The sequence below is a fragment of the Sarcophilus harrisii genome, chromosome 5 (assembly GCF_902635505.1).
Source record: "Sarcophilus harrisii chromosome 5, mSarHar1.11, whole genome shotgun sequence".
Taxonomy (NCBI): Eukaryota; Metazoa; Chordata; class Mammalia; order Dasyuromorphia; family Dasyuridae; genus Sarcophilus; species Sarcophilus harrisii.
Window position 1 is genome coordinate 271,887,601 of NC_045430.1, and position 18,424 is coordinate 271,906,024.

The 18,424-nt window shown below is 41.5% G+C and overlaps 1 protein-coding gene across 1 annotated transcript in view; it reads left to right on the forward strand.

The window, feature by feature from the left end:
* HIBADH (3-hydroxyisobutyrate dehydrogenase) overlaps positions 1–18,424 on the forward strand; it is a 145,846-nt gene that overhangs the window by 16,556 nt on the left and 110,866 nt on the right. The window contains exons 3-4 of the mRNA XM_031940524.1: positions 9,905–10,014; positions 11,691–11,812. Coding sequence (XP_031796384.1) covers positions 9,905–10,014; positions 11,691–11,812 — 232 coding nt within the window. The remainder of the gene's footprint in view (positions 1–9,904; positions 10,015–11,690; positions 11,813–18,424) is intronic.

Sequence of the window (18,424 nt, forward strand, 5' to 3'; positions counted from 1 at the left end):
ATATAGTTTTTATAAGTCTTACATGGGGCTTGAAGGTATTTTTTTCTTTTTTGTGGAGTCAAAAATATATTCCAAGGTGACACTCCAGGTGGGCCCTGCTCAGATTTATATAAATTATTATCTATCAAATCTGCTCTCCCCACCCCTCAGTCTTGAGTAAAAAGGGAGGCTAGGATCTAGTAGGTTAGGATCTAGTAGGTTAGGATCTAGTAGGTTAGGATAGAGCTTCTTCTTCTTTTTTTTTTTTCTTAACAATACCTTTTTTATTTTTAAAATACATACATAGACAGTTTTCAACATTTAGCCTTGCAAAACCATGTATTCCAGATTTTTCTTCCTCCCTTTTTACCACTTCCCTTCCCTAGACAGCAAGTGATCCAAAATAGACTGAACCTGTGCAATTCTTCCATATATATTTCCATAATTGTCGTGCTATACAACAAAAATTAAATCAAAAAGGAAAAAAAATAAGAAAGAAAAAAAGGCAAGCAAACAACAAAAAAAAGGTGAAAATACTATGTTGTGATCCACACTCAGTTCTCACAGTCCTCTCTCTGGGTGCAGATGGCTCTCTCCATCACAAGATCATTGGAACTGGCCTGAGTCACCTAATTGTTGAAAAGAGTCATGTCCATCAGAATTGATCATCATATAATCTTGCTGTACCTGTGTATAATGATCCTGGTTCTGCTCATTTCACTCAGCATCAGTTCATCTAAGTCTCTCCACATCTCTCTGAAATCATCCTATTGATCGTTTCTTACAGAGCAACAATATTGCATAACATTCATGTACCATCACTTATTCACCCATTCCCCAACTGATGGGCATCCATTCAGTTTCCAGTTTCTTGCCACTACAAAGAGGGCTGCTCCAAACTTTTTTGCACATGGGGCATCCCTTTCCCTCCTTTAAGATCTCTTTAGGTTACAAACCCAGGAGAAGCACTGCTGGATCAAAGGGCACACAGTTTGATAGCCATTTCAGCATAATTTAGGGAAGGGCTTCTTAAAACTTTTCCACTCTCTATTCCTTTTTGCCTGAGATATTTTTTTATGTGACCCTGAGTATATAGAAATATAAAATAGGTATGCAAATTGTACATTTACTGGTAATCATGATTTTGATAATCCCCACATTAAGTAATCCTACCCCATGTGAAATTGTGGCTCCAGGGCCTACTTTTAAAAGGAGATGCATGAATTATGATAAATTACTTTTAGAAGTCTCATTGCCTTAATTCCTACAGATTATAGTACATCCTTGGAAAGCCTTTAAAATAACTCCTAAAAGGAGGAAAGCCCCCAGCAAAGCGTCACTGATGTTGCAGTCCAGAACAGAACTTGGGGCTGAGATGGAAAGAAATGGTTTAGTGGGTTCAGTGCCAGAGTCAGTGCCCGGCTTGTCTGGAATGTGGCTGCTGTTCAAGACAGAGGCTGCAGTGTTGTGACATGTGAAGTGATCACCTGTTGTGGTATTACAGGATGGAAACCTACAGTGAACATTAGTATGGCTAAAGGTGTGCTTTTCATAACATCACGTATTAGGTGAAGAAAACTGACTTTGTTTTAATGTAAAACAACTGAACTTAGTGCTCATTCTTTTTTGTTGGGATTTCCATCAAGCAGAAGGCAGGTAACATAATGGTTTGGCCTAATCCACGTTTCCAAATGAAGACTGACCAAAGTATATGTTTTCCCAAAAGTCTCCTTGATGATGCCCATGCATTTCCCCCCTCCCCCCTTCCCCAAATCATTTTGAATTCTGGAATCTGTTTGCAAAGATTCTTTTACTTTCTGATTTGTTTCAGAGAAGTTAAGACAGGAATTATGAAAAATATCAGAATTTCACACAAGATTTTATAATACTGTTATATGTAATTTAGTGTAGATAGTAATAATGCTATTAATGCATATGATTTGAGACTGGAAAGAGACCCAGTAATCACTTGGTCACATCCATACCTGAAAGGAATTCGCTCTAGACCATACCTGACAGGTGCTCATCCAGCTTCTTCTTGAAGGTCTTGGCTGATGAGAAGCCCTCCATCTCTAGAAGTAGAACAGTCCCTTCTGCATAGCTCTCGTTGTTAGGGAGGGCTTTCTGATTTCAACTTCCAATGACCTTCCCATTCCCTGGGTTTTTTCCTCTGGAGCTAAAGAAAACAAACCTCAAAACCATTGAAATGTAGGAACACTTATTATATTCCCCAAAGCAGTCTTTTCTCTGGGTACAACATTCCCAGTTCTTTACTTTTTAACAATTTTCAGTAGCATTTTGTTTTTCCAAATATATATAAAGATAGTTTTCAGTATTCATTTTTGTAAGACTTTGTGTTCCAGATTTTTTCTCCCTCCCTTCCCCTTTCTCCAGGACAGCATGCAATCTGATATAGGCTAAATATATACAATCCTTTTAAATGTTCTTCCATACTTGCCATGTTTTGAAAGAAAAGTCAGAACAAAAGAGAAAAACCAAACAAAAAAAGGTGAAAATAGTATGCTTTGATCCACATTCAGTTTCCATGATTCTTTCTCTGGATGTGGATGGTATTATCCATTCCAAGTCTATTGGAATTATCTTGAATCACCATGTTATTGAGAAAAGCCAAGTCCATCACAGTTGATGATCACATAATTTTGTTATTACTGTGTATAGTGTTCTCTGGGTTCTGTTCTCTTCACTCAGCATCAGTTTATGTAAGTCTTTCTAGGCTTTTTTATCAGCCTGCTCATCATATTCTGTAACATTCATATACCATAACCTATTCAGCCAATCCCCAGTTGATGGGTATCCATTCAATTTCAACTGCCACTAATATATATATATATATATATATATATATATATATATATATATATATATATTTATATATCTTTGGGATATAGCTCCAGTAGTGAGACTACTGGATCAAAGGGCATGCCTTTGGGGAGAGTTCTAAATTACTCTCCAGAATGGTTGGATCATTTAAAAACTCCACCAACAATGTATTAGTGTCCTATTTTTCCCATAACCCCTCCAATATTTGTCATTATCTTTTCCTATCATTTTAGCCAATCTGAGAGGTGAGAAGTGGTATCTCAGAGTTGTCTTCATTTGCATTTCTTTAATCAAGAGTGATTTAGAGCATTTTTTTTCCCATGGGATTGGAAAGGGCTTTAATTTCTTTGCCTGAAAATTGTCTGTTCGATTATTTATCAATTTCCCCTTTTCTTTCAATTAGACCTCACATAACACACTCTAGACATTTGACCATCTTGGTTCCCTTCCTGTGGATACTTTCTAGTTTATTGATGTCCTTGAACTGGTGCTCTATGGTAGAATGAGTATTCAGTCTCATGGTCTTGTCTGAAACATAATTCAACACAGTTGCTTGCTTTGCTGTTTTGTTAAATTAAGCTAATACTAAATTCAGTTTGTCAAATAGTTCTTAAGTACTTATAGGAAGTGCTTTGTAGAAAGGGTTAGGGAAGACAAAGAATAAGATAGCTCTTGTCTTTATAGAGCTTGCATTTTTCGGAGGACATATATTAATCATACTATTTACTAAAGGCTGATGACAGGTCATTGGATTTGTTGGGTATAATGTAGAGCTGATAAAATAGCCAAGACTGAAGAAAGACATCATAATGCCTTCCATGAGCACTATTTTCATTAACTCGGTCAATGATATGATAATAAAGAAACCCAGAAAAAAATAATTGAATCATGCAGATTTGGTCATGGATATGGAGAGTTTATGATGACAATTCAAGACCAGGTGATCACTATAAGAAATTACAGAAAGGTTATCTTTAAAGAATTCAGATTTATTGATAGTGACGATGTTGACACTATGATGATATTGATGAAAGTAATTGAATGTAACTGGACAACTCAGCATTGCAGGCTCACCTCAGCATGCTAAATATGGAAATATGCTGAGAAGAACTGCACGTGTTTAACCTATATTGGATTGCTTGCTGCCTTGGGGAGTGGGGAGGGAGCAAGAAAAATTTGGAACACAAGGTTTTGCAAAGGTGAATATTAAAAACTATCTTTGCATGTATTTCAAAAATAAAAAGCTGTTATAAAAAATAAAAAATAGCATCTAATGAACTTAGATATGAAACTAAATATGAAGTTGGGCAACATGACTAATGGGTCATGTGGAAATATGTTTAACATGATTGTACATATATAACATCTCTCAAATTGTTTTGCTGTCTTGGGGAAGGGGAAAGGAAGAAGAGAGAAAAATTTGTAACTTCAAATCTTATAAAGAGGGATGTTGAACCAAATTCACATGTATTGGGGAAGGAAGTAAAATAATATTAAGTAAAAACAAGAAAGATATGATGTGGAACCTAGAATTAGTCATCAGAAATTGAATCTTTGTAAACTAATAGACAACAAATCCCTTTACGGACGTCAAAATATCCTTGAGAACTCGATCAGTAAATCGTTTTGGAACTGCAATGTTGTGACAGACTGAGCTACCCAGTTGCCCACATAGAACATTGATATGTAAAAACTCAAAAAAAAAAAAAAAAGGATTTAATAGATTTTAATATAACAAAATACTCAAATTTCCAAACTATAAAAAAGCCATTCAAAATTCAAATGCAGTGAAATATGTATGTTTCCCCAACATCCTTTCTGCTGCTAACATTGTTCCAAAGGCATTATTTTACCCACCTATCATGCATATCCATATATCTGTCTATACTATATATTACGGGGGTCTTCAAACTACGGCCCGTGGGCCAGATGCAGCAGCTGAGGACATTATCCCCCTCACCCAGGGCTATGAAGTTTCTTTATTTAAAGGCCCACAAAACAAAGTTTTTGTTTTTATTATAGTCCGGCCCTCCAACAGTCTGAGGGACAGTGAACTGGCCCTTTTATTAAAAAGTTTGAGGAGCCCTGCTGAATATTACATATGTATATGCATATAGACATACATATATATTGACCATTAAATGAAAATAAAACTAATAAGATAGAGATTTGGTTCAGGGTATTACTATCTGAACTATATCAAACAAGAAGAGAACAATTTTTTTCTGTAATATTAATAAAAGCTCCCATTTATAAAGTCCTTTACACACATGTGAGTTGTTTTCCAGTATCTGTAGAGAGGAGTAGGAATTAGCTATTGGCCCCCATGGATAGGACCATGGACAGTGGGTAGAGAAGACAAAGAACCAGACTTAGGATGGATGTCAAGAAAGATTTCATAAAACCATTTGAATTTAGAATTCAGTAAGCTGCCTCAATGGGTGGTGAGTTCTTCCTCATTGGAGGTCTTCAAACAGAGGCCTGATGGTTGCTTCTTTAATCCATTATAGTGAGCATTCATTTTCTTATCTTGGTTGGATACAGTGGCCTTGACATTGACATCCCTTTTAATTCTCAGGTTCTTTGATTCTATAATAATTCATGTTGATTAAATTTATTTCTTTGATTATTGGTTAAGAATATGACTTCCCAATTATGTGTTTATTTCCATGTGAAAATGGGATTGGAGATTTTATATCAATTTAACAACACGTGTCACCAGAATGTAATTTTGGCCCATCTTCTCCCCACTTTGAATAAGTACTGAATTGGACAGCCCTCAAGAGTGGGTTTTTGATGGGGTGGGATGGGAGAGTTGGACAGCATCTTCTGTAGCACAAGACCCAAACCTCTGTGAAAAGTCACTTAGTGAACTTAAGACCAAAAAAGAGAAGTTTGTCCAGTGGGTGAGTCAGAGTCAGTGTTTGTGGGGTCAGTGCAGGCCTGGGAAGGGCTGAGATAGACCAGTGGGTGGATAGCAGAGAAGAGATGAACAAAGAGCAGGAATGGCTGAATTGGAAAACTGCTTTACACAAGCCATCTTCTTTTCAGTTATTCGGTATCACTGAACTTTCTGCTTTAATGGAGGGGGCAGACTGCCTGGACTAGCCATGTAAAAGCCAGAAAGCTAGGGAGAGTAGCCTATGGATCCAATATCCAATCTTTTTTATGGCTGGTGGCAATTTCCAAGGATGTGGGCAAGAACTGCAAACAGATTTTAAAATATCTGAAAGAAGAATGGTTTCAGAAGAACAGTTTGGGAGGCATCTTGTTTAAGATGGTCCTTCCCCCTCCCCAACCCCTTGGTTTGGGGAACTGCTGATGGTTCCTTTTAAGGTCCAATCCCAAAGGAACAGGCTTTACTTTTAGGGTGTGGGGTTTTCCACAAAACTTTAGCTCTTTGTGCCCGAGGGTCAGCAGAGTATGGAGGCCTTTTGGGGGGAGTTTTCTGGCCCAGTTAAGCTTAGATTCTCCTTCATTTGGTTTCCCTTTAAAAAACTTGGAAACCATTTTGTTGTTCTCAAGTTGTAAGGTTAAGAATGTTTGGTTAAGTAATTCTCATGGGTTTTCATCTGGCAGTCTCTCAGGTCTTGTAAAATTGAGAACTTTTAAAGCCTTTGGCCTAGTGAGCTCCACCATATTGGCCACATGCTTGAAGAAGTTGGCAGGGAGGTTTTGCAGTGTTCCAAGTAGTTCTGAAGCAGTGGTGGGCTTCAGCACTTCTAGGGATTTGAAAACCCTGGAGCAGGAAGTTTGAGGAGGACATGGTCATCTTTCTTTGCTGAATTCTTGACCCTTTTGTGCTTACATGGAACCTCTCACTCAAGGACCAAAAGACTGAACTTGCCTTGGGCAACTATTTTTTCTAGAAAGGATAGCATGACTTTCTAAATGAGTCTCAGCTGTGCACAGGGACATCTCCTTTTAATGATCTCTCCATCAAGCTGATCCTGCTTCTGGTGGCCATTTTTTCTGGGAGCTGGAATTAATCAGCATGATTCTTATTCTGGACTATCCTCCTCCAGCTCCTTCTGCTTCCCACACTCTGTGGGTGTTGGATAATATCTGGCCAGTGAAAGTGAATCCCAACCTGGGACATAGCCTTTGTAGGGGATCTGTGGTGTCATGGCAGACCCCTCCCCCTTTTCTCTCTTGTGCTCCCACTCCCCCCTTATTCTTTCCTCTTCTCATTGTCCTCTCCCCCCTCCCCCTTATTCTTTTCTCATTGTCTTCTTTCTTTTCCTCCTCCTCTTTCCTATCCCTTTCTTTCTCCTCCCCTTTCTCATCCCTTTTGTTGTTTAGTTATTTCAGTCACATCTGACTCTTCCTGACCCCATTTAGGATTTTTTTTGGCAGAGATAACAGAGAAGTTTTCCATTTCCTTCTTCCGCTCATATGACGACAAGGAAATGGAGGCAAACTGGGTACAGTGACTTGCCCGGGTCACTCAGCTGGTGAACGTCTGAGCCTGGTTCTGAACTCTGGCAGAGGAGTCCTGACTGGGCCCATTGCTTTGCCCGCTGTGCCACCTCCCTCCCCCTTAAAAGGTGTTGAGTCTGCATTAGGGGGATCTGCACCTTAGATCAGGTGATGAGGTTCGCTGATATTTATTCTGTTTGAAAGGTCTGAATAAGATGGGATTCTCCCCACAGGCCTTTAGCCCTTCTCTGCAGGTTCATCCTGCCCAGCAGTCCTTGGAGAGTGCTGCTGTGGGCAACCCAGGCCTGCTGGTGCCCTGGACCTAATCTTCCTGGGCAGCCTTTGGGCACATGGCTCCGTCAACCTGAGAAGATGAAAAGTTAATTAGAAGTATCTAGCTCGGCTCCTTTGTTTTACAGAGGAAGGCTTATGGGCCCAAGTGGGGGATTCACTTGCCCTCATCTTGTCCAGAGAGAGTGAAGAGCAGAACCAGTGGCTTGAGGGCCTTGTTCTTTTTGCACACCAGGCTTCTTGCTCTCTCACCCAACCTTCCCTGGTTCACATTGCCATTGCACACTCTCTCAGAGTTAGAATTATTTGGAGTTCTAGAGAGTGCTCTTTGGGACTGGGTGACACTGAGGAGGTCCTTTATGTCATTGCTTGTCTCAGATGCCACCGGGCATCTTCAGGCTAGAAGGGATAAGCTTGGGGCATCAGAGTAGGTTTGGGAGCTCGGGGGAGGTGTGGTCTGCTGGGTACCTGCCCTGTGGGCAGAGGATGGAGAAGGCATCCCCTGCCCTTTCGAGTCATCTAGTGTACTGTTCGGTATACAAAAGAAATGAAAAAGAGTTAATTAAAAGCTGAGAAACTTAAGAGAGTCTTAAAGTTTTCTATTGACGGGGAAAGCCCATCCTGGCATCCTTACAAAAACCCTTCCCCTTTGTTTTTCTATGATATTCATTTCTTTTTTTTTAATCTTTATAGTATTTTTTATTTTTATATCATCTTAATTTCTCAGTGTGATGTTTCTTCTTCTCTCAGAGAACAATTCCTTATTACAAAGACAAAAAAGCAGTCAACAAAACTAGCCAAGTTCAATATTATATGCAGTGTGCTACTCCATAGTCCATCTCTACAAAGAAGGGAAGGATGTGCATTCTCATATCCCTTCTTTTGAACTAAGGTTTGGTCTTTATAATTTGACAGTGTTCAGTTTCATTTTTGGCACTTTTCATTGTCATAGTCACTGGTTGTATTGTTTTCCTCACTTCATATTGTATCACTTCATATGTGTCTTCCTTTGCTTTTCTGAATTCTTCATATTCATCATTGCTTGCAATACAATACTAATCCATCATATTCATGTGTCACAATCTATTGACCATTCTCCAAATGATGGACATCTAATTGTTTATATAAAAAGAATGCTGATGCAAAACTTTTAGTGTATATGGGCCCTTTCTTTTTTTTAAATTAATGTTATCCTTTAAAAATTTTTTTATTAAAGCTTTTTATTTTCAAAACATATGTATGGATAATTTTTCAGTATTGACCTTGCATAACCTTATGTTCCAAATTTTCCCCTCCTTCCCCTCATCCCTTCCCCTAGATGGCAAGTAATCCAATATATGTTACATGTTAAAATATTTGTTAAATCCAATATATGTAAACATTTATACAATTGTCTTGCTATACAAGAAAAATCAGTTCAAAAAGGAAAGAAAATGATTAAGAAAACAAAATACAAACAACAACAACAAAAAAAGAGTGAGAATGTTAAGTTGTGATCCACACTCAGTTCCCATAGTCCTCTTGCCATACAGTAGCCATTTAATAAATGTTGATTGATTGTGCCCTTAGGGTCTAGCCCAGTGCTTGGCATATAGTAGCCATTTAATAAATATTGATTAATCATATCCTTAGGGTCTAGTTCTTGGCACCAGAAGACCTTAAGAAATGCTGATTGATTGATTGATAGCAGGTGCTTGCATGTTCATCTCGTGACTGAAAGGCAAATCTAAATCAGCCCCAGTTTACAGGAAGCTTCTGTTCCCTGGGGCTCAGTCTCTTCTTCCATTCCAGCACAGTCACCCAAGGGGACCGTCAGTCCCCCTCTTGGTCCCACCCAATGCTGACCCGCAGCCTCACAAGGCCCTTCCATGGGGGGTGCAGATGAGGGGGGCAGGGACTTCCTCCCCTGCCTTCAGCTTCCTTTGGCTTCCCATAAACCTGCCTTGTCAATAATGTAGCCGGGCTGCCCTTCCTCACGGGTTTGCCAGCCAAAGTATCTGCCAGCGGATACGGAGGCTAAGGTAGAGGAACCCTTGGGGATTCCTATGTCTGTTCCCAAGACCGCTATGGTTTGCCCTTTCCCCCATCATTCCCTTCACACTTCTTAAAGCAAACAGTCTACTTTGATTCCATAGAAACGGGGTTTGTAGGAAGAGAAGGAATGGATCTTTTAGACGGGGAAGTTGTGCTTGGGGTTTCCTGGTTATCTCAAAATAAGCCTATGTGTTCAGTCATGTCAGGCATCCCCTTTTGGTAAAGTAGCTAATTTTGCATCATTGCGTTCTAGAAACTGCTGGAACCTTCTTTTTAAAGCAGGATGAATGCTGTATGTGCGCCTCACGTTTATAATCACCTGTGTCCCTTCTTCCCAAAGGTGGTGGCTTCCCCAGCAGATGTGGCAGAGAGAGCAGACCGAATCATCACGATGCTGCCGACCAGCCACAATGCCCTCGAAGTTTACACCGGGCCCAAGGGGATTCTCAAGTGAGTGTCTGCTTGTAATGGGGAGCTCTCAGGCTCTTCTGTTCAGCCATTAACAACATTCCCAATGGGTTTCCTGTTTTTTTTTGGGGGGGGGACTTTCCTTTGGTTTTGTTGTTACCGGGAATATTAGTTTTACCACCCATTCCCCCACTCCCTCACAAGTCCTTTGGGTGTTTCTGTATTGGTGTCACTTATGTATGTTGTTTTAGCTCTTCTAAACATTCTGATTGCCACGACTTCATATTTATTTTTTGATAGTATTTTATTTTTTAAAATACATACAGAGATAACTTTCAGCATTCACCTTTGCAAAACCTTGTGTTCCAAATTTTTCTCCCTCTCCCTCCTCACTCCTAAGTCAGAAAGCTTTCTAATATATAAGTTAAAAACGTACAATTCTTTTTAAAACATATTTCCACAGTTGCCATGCTGCGTAAGAAAAATCATATCAAAAGAGAGAAAAATATTAGAAAGAAAAAAAAGCCAAGCAAATAAACAATAGCAAAAAAGAGGTGAAACTGTGACGCTTTGATGATCCACCTTTTCCCCAAAGTTCTCTCTCTGGATTACCTGAAGAGACTTTTCTGCTTTTCTTGTTGTTGAGGACAGTGTTTGCACCCAGAGTGCACTTTTAGAGTTCCAAGCTTTTGGCAAATGGGCTCGGATTTTATCCTCCCCACCCAACTGCAGGGAGGGCTCTTATTAGCCCCATTTTACAAATGAGGAAAGGGAGGCACACAGAGGTCATTTTTGAAAAGTCTCCTGCCCAGGGCCCCTGGACCAGTGAGTGAGGATGGAGTTGAAGTCAGGGCTGCTGTGCGCTGTGGCGCCCCCTTGTGGCTATCCTGGTAGAAACCCTGCTTCTCTTGGTAGAGAAGGGAGAAAGGTAATGCAGGGGAAGAACTTTTTTCTTATCCCTTTTTATGTTAATTCCCAAAGACAATGGGGAAGGAAAAAAAAAGATGACTCTAGGAGATTCCCCATATTTATTTGCTTGTCACTTTCTTTTTCAGCGAGTTGATTTTGTCATTTTTTTTTAATATAAAGCTTTTTATTTTCAAAATATTTATTTCCACAATTATTATGCTGGCTTTTTGTCATTATTTTTAAAAAGTCACAATGCCCAAAATAAAGAGGTGCTGTGTTGGTAGAGAGGTGTTCCCCCCTTTTCCTTTCCTTCTCTCAGCTTCTGCCTCCCTTTCCTTCCCTTTCCCCCCTTTCTGTCCCTTTCCCCTTTGCTCTGCCCCTCGCTCCTTTTTCTCTCTGTCTCTCCATCTTCCTCCCTCAGCCTCTGTCTTTTTCTGCTTCTTCAGCTTGGATAGTTTATCTCGGAGAAACTGTGTGTATCAGTGTGCAATCTGTACATGTGGATGATGGGGAGCAGAGAAACTGTCCTATTTGTGCTCACTTTAGGGTTAGGGTTAGAGCCGTATCGGCTCACTTCTTTTAAACCAACGTCAGGGAGACTTTTTGCTCTTTGCCTTTCTCTATTTCTGTTTCTTTTTTTTTTTTTTCTTCTTAGGGAGTGGAAGAATGGTCCACATTAGGAGCACCTTTAGTTTGGTTCAATCTGCTTTGCTTTGATATGATTAACAAAAAAGCTCATTCCATATGTTTTTAATGTGCACTGTCCCTTCAGAGCAGAAAAATAACAGATATTTTTATGTATTTCTTAGGAGAGTGAAGAAAGGTTCTTTATTAATAGACTCCAGTACAATTGACCCTGCGGTGTCAAAAGAGCTGGCGAAGGAAGTTGAAAAAATGGGAGCAGTTTTCATGGATAGCCCTGTCTCTGGTGGTGAGTGGTAGTTACACTTAGACACTTTCCATCTGCCTGTCTGCTTGCCTGCCTGTCTGTCTGTCTGCCTACATACCTCTCTATCTGTCTACTTGCTGGCCTGCCTGTCTTTCTGTCTGTTTTTCTACCCAGTTTATCTGTCTGTATTTGTCTGTCTGTCTGCTTCTCTATCTATCTGCCTGCCTGTCTGCCTGTTAATTTGTATTTGTCTGTCTGCCTGTCTATATCTATCTGACTGACTGTCTGTCTGTGTACTTGTCTGTCTGCCTGTTTGTCTGTATCTATCAATCTGCCTGTCTGCCTACCTGACTGCCTCTTTGTCTGTCTGTCTGCCTGCCTGCCTGCCTGTTTGTCTGTCTGTCTGTCTGCCTGCCTGCCCTGCCTGCCTGAAGCAGTAGCAGTTGTCCTTCCTGGCTTTAGGATCACTTAGGCATCTGCTCCTCCCCCTGCCTCTTGTCTCAAGGATTGCTACGACACTCTAAATTTCCCAGAATGTTAATTTACGTGAAATAAAGCAGATTGCGGGGGCCTTTGTGGGTAGGTGGGTAGACTTATAAATGCAGGTGAGTGAAAGCCTGGCCCAAAAGGTTGGAACCTGTGCTAGGAAACAGCTGGGGGCAGGAGCAGGCTCTTTGATAAGATCACTTGTAATGGCCAGACCTCCCATCTTGCTGGTCTGTTTTTGTATAATTGGTATTGTTATAATTAGACTGCTTAGTAGTCAGAACGACTCGTAGTGTCACTGTAGTTATTGGAAAATTAAGCTTTTGAAAGGAAAAATTAAAAAAGTAATCCCTTAGGGAATTTTGGAGTTGCCTTGATTTTTGCTACCTGGCTTACAGTCTGCAGCTCGGCCATTTGTGTACAGTGCTCTATCCCTTTCTTTGGCACTCACACTGGCAGGATCCTGGTTCAGGGTCTCGTCACTCCTTGCCTGGTCTGTCTCTGTCTCCAGTTTCTCACCACTCCAGTCTGTCCACAAAAGATCTGGATGAGGGCCCAGGACAGAGCCTGTAATGTTTGTGGTACAGGGAACTCCCAGATGAGGAAATACCCTCTGCCACTATTGGTTGGCGCTCTCTCTGCAATTTATGTTCTAGTGACCTGAGAAGTGCAAAGGCTCATTCAGGGCCATTCCTGAACCTTGGGCTTTCTTGGCTCCTGTCCCTTGTGCCAGGCTGCCCTTCACCCTTCCTGTATCTGCCTAATGTATAGGACACACCCTTCTCTCCTCCCTCCTGCTCCCCACCCCTCAGATTCCAAGATCTTCCTTGGGTCTCTTTTAGGGTCCTTCTCTTCCTTCCTGGTGCAGTGCCAGCTCCCTTTACAGCCTTGTTTTTTGCCTCTCTGTTTTTTCTTAATATGCATCTTAGTTAAACTTAACTGTGGACTGTTTGATCTCATGCTTCCGGGAGGCCATGCAGACTCTCTGTCAGCCCTGTATTGAGATTGCCCCTCTCCCATTCTGGCTGTTTGGGGGCCTGTCCCAGAGTCCCAGGGCCCGAGATGGGCAGAGCCTCCATGGCCATCCAGTCCTGCCCATCCTGGGATGAGAATCCCTCCACAACATTGTGCCCTACGTGTGAGACCTCCAGGGAGGCGTTATCTGCTGTCTTCTACTTTGGGGAGAAATCTCCTCGTTGAGGAGTCTCCGTCTCACATGCGGCATCTTCTGTCCCCTCCTCCTTGTTTTTCCCCCTGGGAATAAGCAGAAAAAGTGGAATTCCTCTTTCACACGATGGCCTTTTCAGTATCTGACAGTATTTATCACATCCCTCAAGGACTTCTCATGTTCAGATTGGATATATGTAGTTTCTTCAACTACTCTTTGGTGGCTTTCTTGGGAGTTGTCCCATTTGGTCAGTGTCCGTTCGTACGGTTTAGAATCTACCAAAACGCATCAGCTGCATCTCTTCAAGCGAGGCAGCGGCTGTTACATTCATGCCCTCTATGCCTGGCACACAGTAGGCACCTAATAAATTCTTGTTGCTTGACCAATTGATTATTCAAACGATTGCTTGAGATCCTTTATTAAAAGTTTGACTGACATTTAAATATACTGTGCTTATAACCATTCCCTGATTAATTGGTCAAGTAATCCAGGGGAAAAAAGATAGTAGTTTAGCTTAGCATGACTTAAAGTTTTTTTTCATTGATGCTTTTAAAAAAAAGTACCACTGTCTCTCCCCGACATCTCTCAAACCTCCGTCCAACAGAACTGAATCCAGGAGCAGTATAAGTACTGCCTTAACTGGCCTGAAAGTGTGTGTGCTGTTCTGTTCTGGGAGACCCCCTCCTCTGTCACGAGGCAAGAAGTGTGCTTTGTGGTTTGCTTGACTTCCTCTCAACAGAAGCTCTTCTCGTTTTCAAGAACCATAAGTCCCTTTTCCATGATGTAATCTAGTACTTTATCAGGACCCGTCAGGTTCACTGGGTTTGAATTTACAGGTTCTATTTTTTTTTTTTTAACATGGGGATCAGTTTGAGGTCATCTGCTGCCCTTCACTGTCGCGCTGAGCCCCACATGTTTCTAAAGTTTGTCTCCTACGTCCCAGGCTATGGGTCAACCCTCGGCAGATGACAGGGAGAAGGAAATCGTCCTGACCTTCTCTCTGCCAAGACCACCTGTACATGTTCTCGTTCCAGAGGGTCGATGGAAGCCTGGTAACCTGGCCGCAGTTTCTTCCACTACCCAAGGATGGAGCTGGGTTTGGCCCAGCACCTGAAGCTGGGTCTTTGGGGGTGGGGAAGTGGGGAAGGGTGGTTTTGTTTTGTCTTCATCCCCTAAGAGTCTCTCACAGAGCTTGTCCTTGCTAAGGACTTGCCAACCGATCGCGCTGGATATCTGCCCCCTTTAACCATTTTGGTTGCCTCCTGGTGTGGGACCCTAGAGAGAACGGTGTCCTTCTCCTTGATACCTGATATCCCCATCTCATCTGCCCATGGCAGACATGAAGGGAAATCCGTGTTGGGCAAAACAAGAACCTCCTTGATAGAGACACGATGTCCTGAGTGGAATGGCAGAAGGGGACAGAGGGACCTGTTTTCTCCTGGCACTGTCCGAGTCAGTGAGCCCAGTGACCTGGCGATTCATTATTACACTGAGAAATTCTTCAGTTGGCATTTATGATGTTTATTTTTAGAAGCATTTCATTGATGCCTTTCTCTTTCATGCAGTCATTTCTTAACTTGCTCCAGGTGAGAGTCTCACCTGTAAAAGCAAACAAAAAAACTGAATTCTGACACTTTGGTTCTGCCCCTGAGATCAGTTTTTGTTCTCTACTTTTCAGGACCTCTTGGTTCAGCCTCTTTGAATGCGCTTTCCTTATGCTGTCATGGTCCTTGTGCTTCCTTTCCCACTACTTTGTTTTTTCTTCTCCCTTTTCAAATGAAGAGGGAAATAATTACAAAGTGGAGTACTTTGGGAGACTGAAAGAAGGTATTCTTCTTTGGGTGTTTGGGTGTTTTGGGTGACTGTGCTGTCAGAGACATCAGACCACAATAGTCTGCCATTAATCCTTTGGAGAGTGAGAGATGTTGTCTTCCACATCAGAGCACCTTCCCTGGAGTGGGCTCACAGCCTGCAGATCCTTTTTCTCCAGCTGGAACTGGCCACATTTTAACCCAAGCTTTCCACAAAGGATTTTTCAGACACGTGAGAGCTTTTCTTCCTCTTGCTCTCTCAACATGACAAGGTTATCCCTGGGCCACTCCGTTTGTTCTGTCTGTTCTCAGTATGCTATGGTTCCTCTCTCTTCTTTAGTCTAGATTTCCCCAGGGATGGGTTTTGTGCCAGGTATTCCAGGCAGCTCATAATTGGGGCCGTGTTGGTGCCTGCTTCTGGCCACCTGGCCCTTCCCTCAGCACTTGAATTTTTTGCTCTCTTGGTTCTGTGACTATTGCATTTCATAGTTTACGTTAGATAGTAATATTAGAAGATTGCTTTTCATTCAGGCTAGAGACACTCTAACTCATTTAACACTTAATAAAAAGATTTTTTTTAGTCATAGCAGGAGAAGGATTTTTTTCAACAAGGATAGACATTAGAAGGTTTACTCCACTGATTTTTGTCATCTCTCTCATCTGAGTTATCTGCTGTGATACACTGCTCAGGTATCAGAGCTCTTGGGGCTTCCTCTGAGCACTTCCTCTGGGCATTTCCTCTGGGTATTTCCTCTGGGCTTCCTCTGTGCACTTCCTCTGGGTATTTCCTCTGTGCTTCCTCTGTGCACTTCTTCTGGATATTTTCTCTGGGCATTTCCTCTGGGCACTTCCTCTGGATATTTCCTCTGAGCACTTCCTCTGGATATTTCCTCTGGGTACTTCCTCTGGGCTTCCTCTGTGTATTTCCTCTGGATATTTTTTCTGGGTATTTCCTCTGAATATTTCCTCTGGGCACTTCCTCTGTGCACTTTCTCTGGATATTTCTTCTGGGTACTTCCTCTGGGCTTCCTTTGTGCACTTCCTCTGGATATTTTCTCTGGGCATTTCCTCTGGGTACTTCCTCTGGATATTTCCTCTGTACTTCCTCTGGATATTTCCTCTGTGTACTTCCTCTGGGTATTTCCTTTGTGCTTCCTCTGTGCACTTCCTCTGGATATTTTCTCTGTGTACTTCCTCTGGATATTTCCTCTGGGTACTTCCTCTGGGCTTCCTCTGGGTACCTCCTCTGGATATTTTCTCTGGGCATTTCCTCTGGGCACTTCCTCTGTGTATTTCTTCTGGATATTTCCTCTGGATACTTCCTCTGGGCTTATGGGCCTTGAAGTCTCCCCGGTCAATCGAGTCTCAAAAAATTCTGAATGCTTTTGAAGAATGAGTGGCTTTAACTTGAGGAGAGCGGAGGGGCTAGCATAGTACAAAAGGATGCTGTTGTTTTTGTTAGGAATAATTTAGGGTCATTAAAGGCACTGAATCATTCCTAAACGAAATTCAGCCAGATCTCTTCCTCGGTTTGTCCCAAATAATTATCCATCTGCTGTACTTGTCCAAGACACTTTCATTGATGGACTAATTTGGGCTTCCCAGCTGGCCGTGTATTATAGTCTTGGCAGTTGGCATTTTTCATCCATGTTATTTTTTCATTGTGAATAGTTAAGCCAGTGTCTTTTGCATTAGCCTGGATTTCACCAAGGAGGCTTTAGAATGTTTAGAGACTTTGTTCATTGAATGACGATGTCATCTACAAAAAGTAGCTTTTGAAAGTCTGATAGGAAACTTTTCCCTTGAACCTCATATTGGACGCTTTCCCTAACACCCATGGTAAACATATGTGCTTGACCTCTCAGTTGTTATTGGGATCCAGCAGACTGTTGAACGAGTTGGGTGTCCTGCTCTCTTGCGATCCTGTATAATTTTGCATTTCTCAGGAGACTTGTCCAAAGAGACCCTTGAAAGTAGTATTTGACACGGATGAGTCAAATGCTTTCTTAAAACCAAAACCTTTATGTCAGAATCTCCTGTTTGTTTCACTTTTTAGTCAAGTGTATAACCAAAAAAAGATGTGGTGTGCTATAGAAATTCTCCCCCAAAGTCTGCAGTTTGAGCCCTGCCTGCCACTGCCGCTGATGGCCCTGTGACCCTGGACAGCTCCTTCATGGGCCTCATCTTTCTTCATCTGTAAGATGGGTAGCATAGTTATCTACCTCCCAGGATTGTTTCAAAGATCAGATGAGATAAAGTATGTAAGGAGCTACCTGTACCTTAATGTGCTATATGACTTCAGCTGCTACTAATGGAGAAGCAGCCTGTGGTAGGGCTTACAGGAGGATCCCAGTGGGCTGCACCTTGACTTAGTTTTAAAATGTGATGTTATTTATTTTTTACTGTATTAACATTTTCAAATATTTCCCAATTATTATTATATATTTTAATTTAGTTTCTGCCATCCACAGGAGTGTAGTGACCTTATGTTTGACATTGCTGCTGTAGGATAGAGTAGGAGACTGGGAGTTAGAAACACCTGGGTTCAGGTCCTGCCTCAGAAACCAGCTGTGTCTGTGCCATCATGGGCAAATCACCCAGTTTTCTAAATTTCAGATAATTCCTGGAGACTATTAGTTCTGGATGGACTGCATTCTGTTTGGGTGGAAGGCGTTCTCTTGACAACAAAGTAACAAATCTTTGAAGATGAGTGTATTAGTATTCTCATCTTTTTCAAGATTTTCAAGAGTTCAAATAGAAATGACCCTGGGACAAATTACTATATGTTATTCTTTTAAATATGACATTCTATGGATTATTGCACAGGTGGATAAAAAGGACTGCAGTTTATAATTGAAAAAAAAAATCCGACTTGCACTTTTTTAGACTCCCTGAAAGCATCTTTGGGATATTTCTGAAAGGTGAATGGTGATAACTTGATTTTAATTTCCTCCGTGAGGTCTTTATTATTTGAAAACTTTTTATTTCACATAGTTTGGACTCTGTTAGCCTTTGGTATAGTGACATCCATTAAAATCTTATTGTTTCATTGGTCTGGATCTCCGCTGTGTCTGTGTGATCGTGGGCAGCAGTTCTGCCAGGGATGGCGGTCAGGTTTCAGTGCAGTTTATTTGTTGATTTTGAAGGATATTTCAGGGTCTGCAGTTGCATAATGGGGATTTGTCGTCT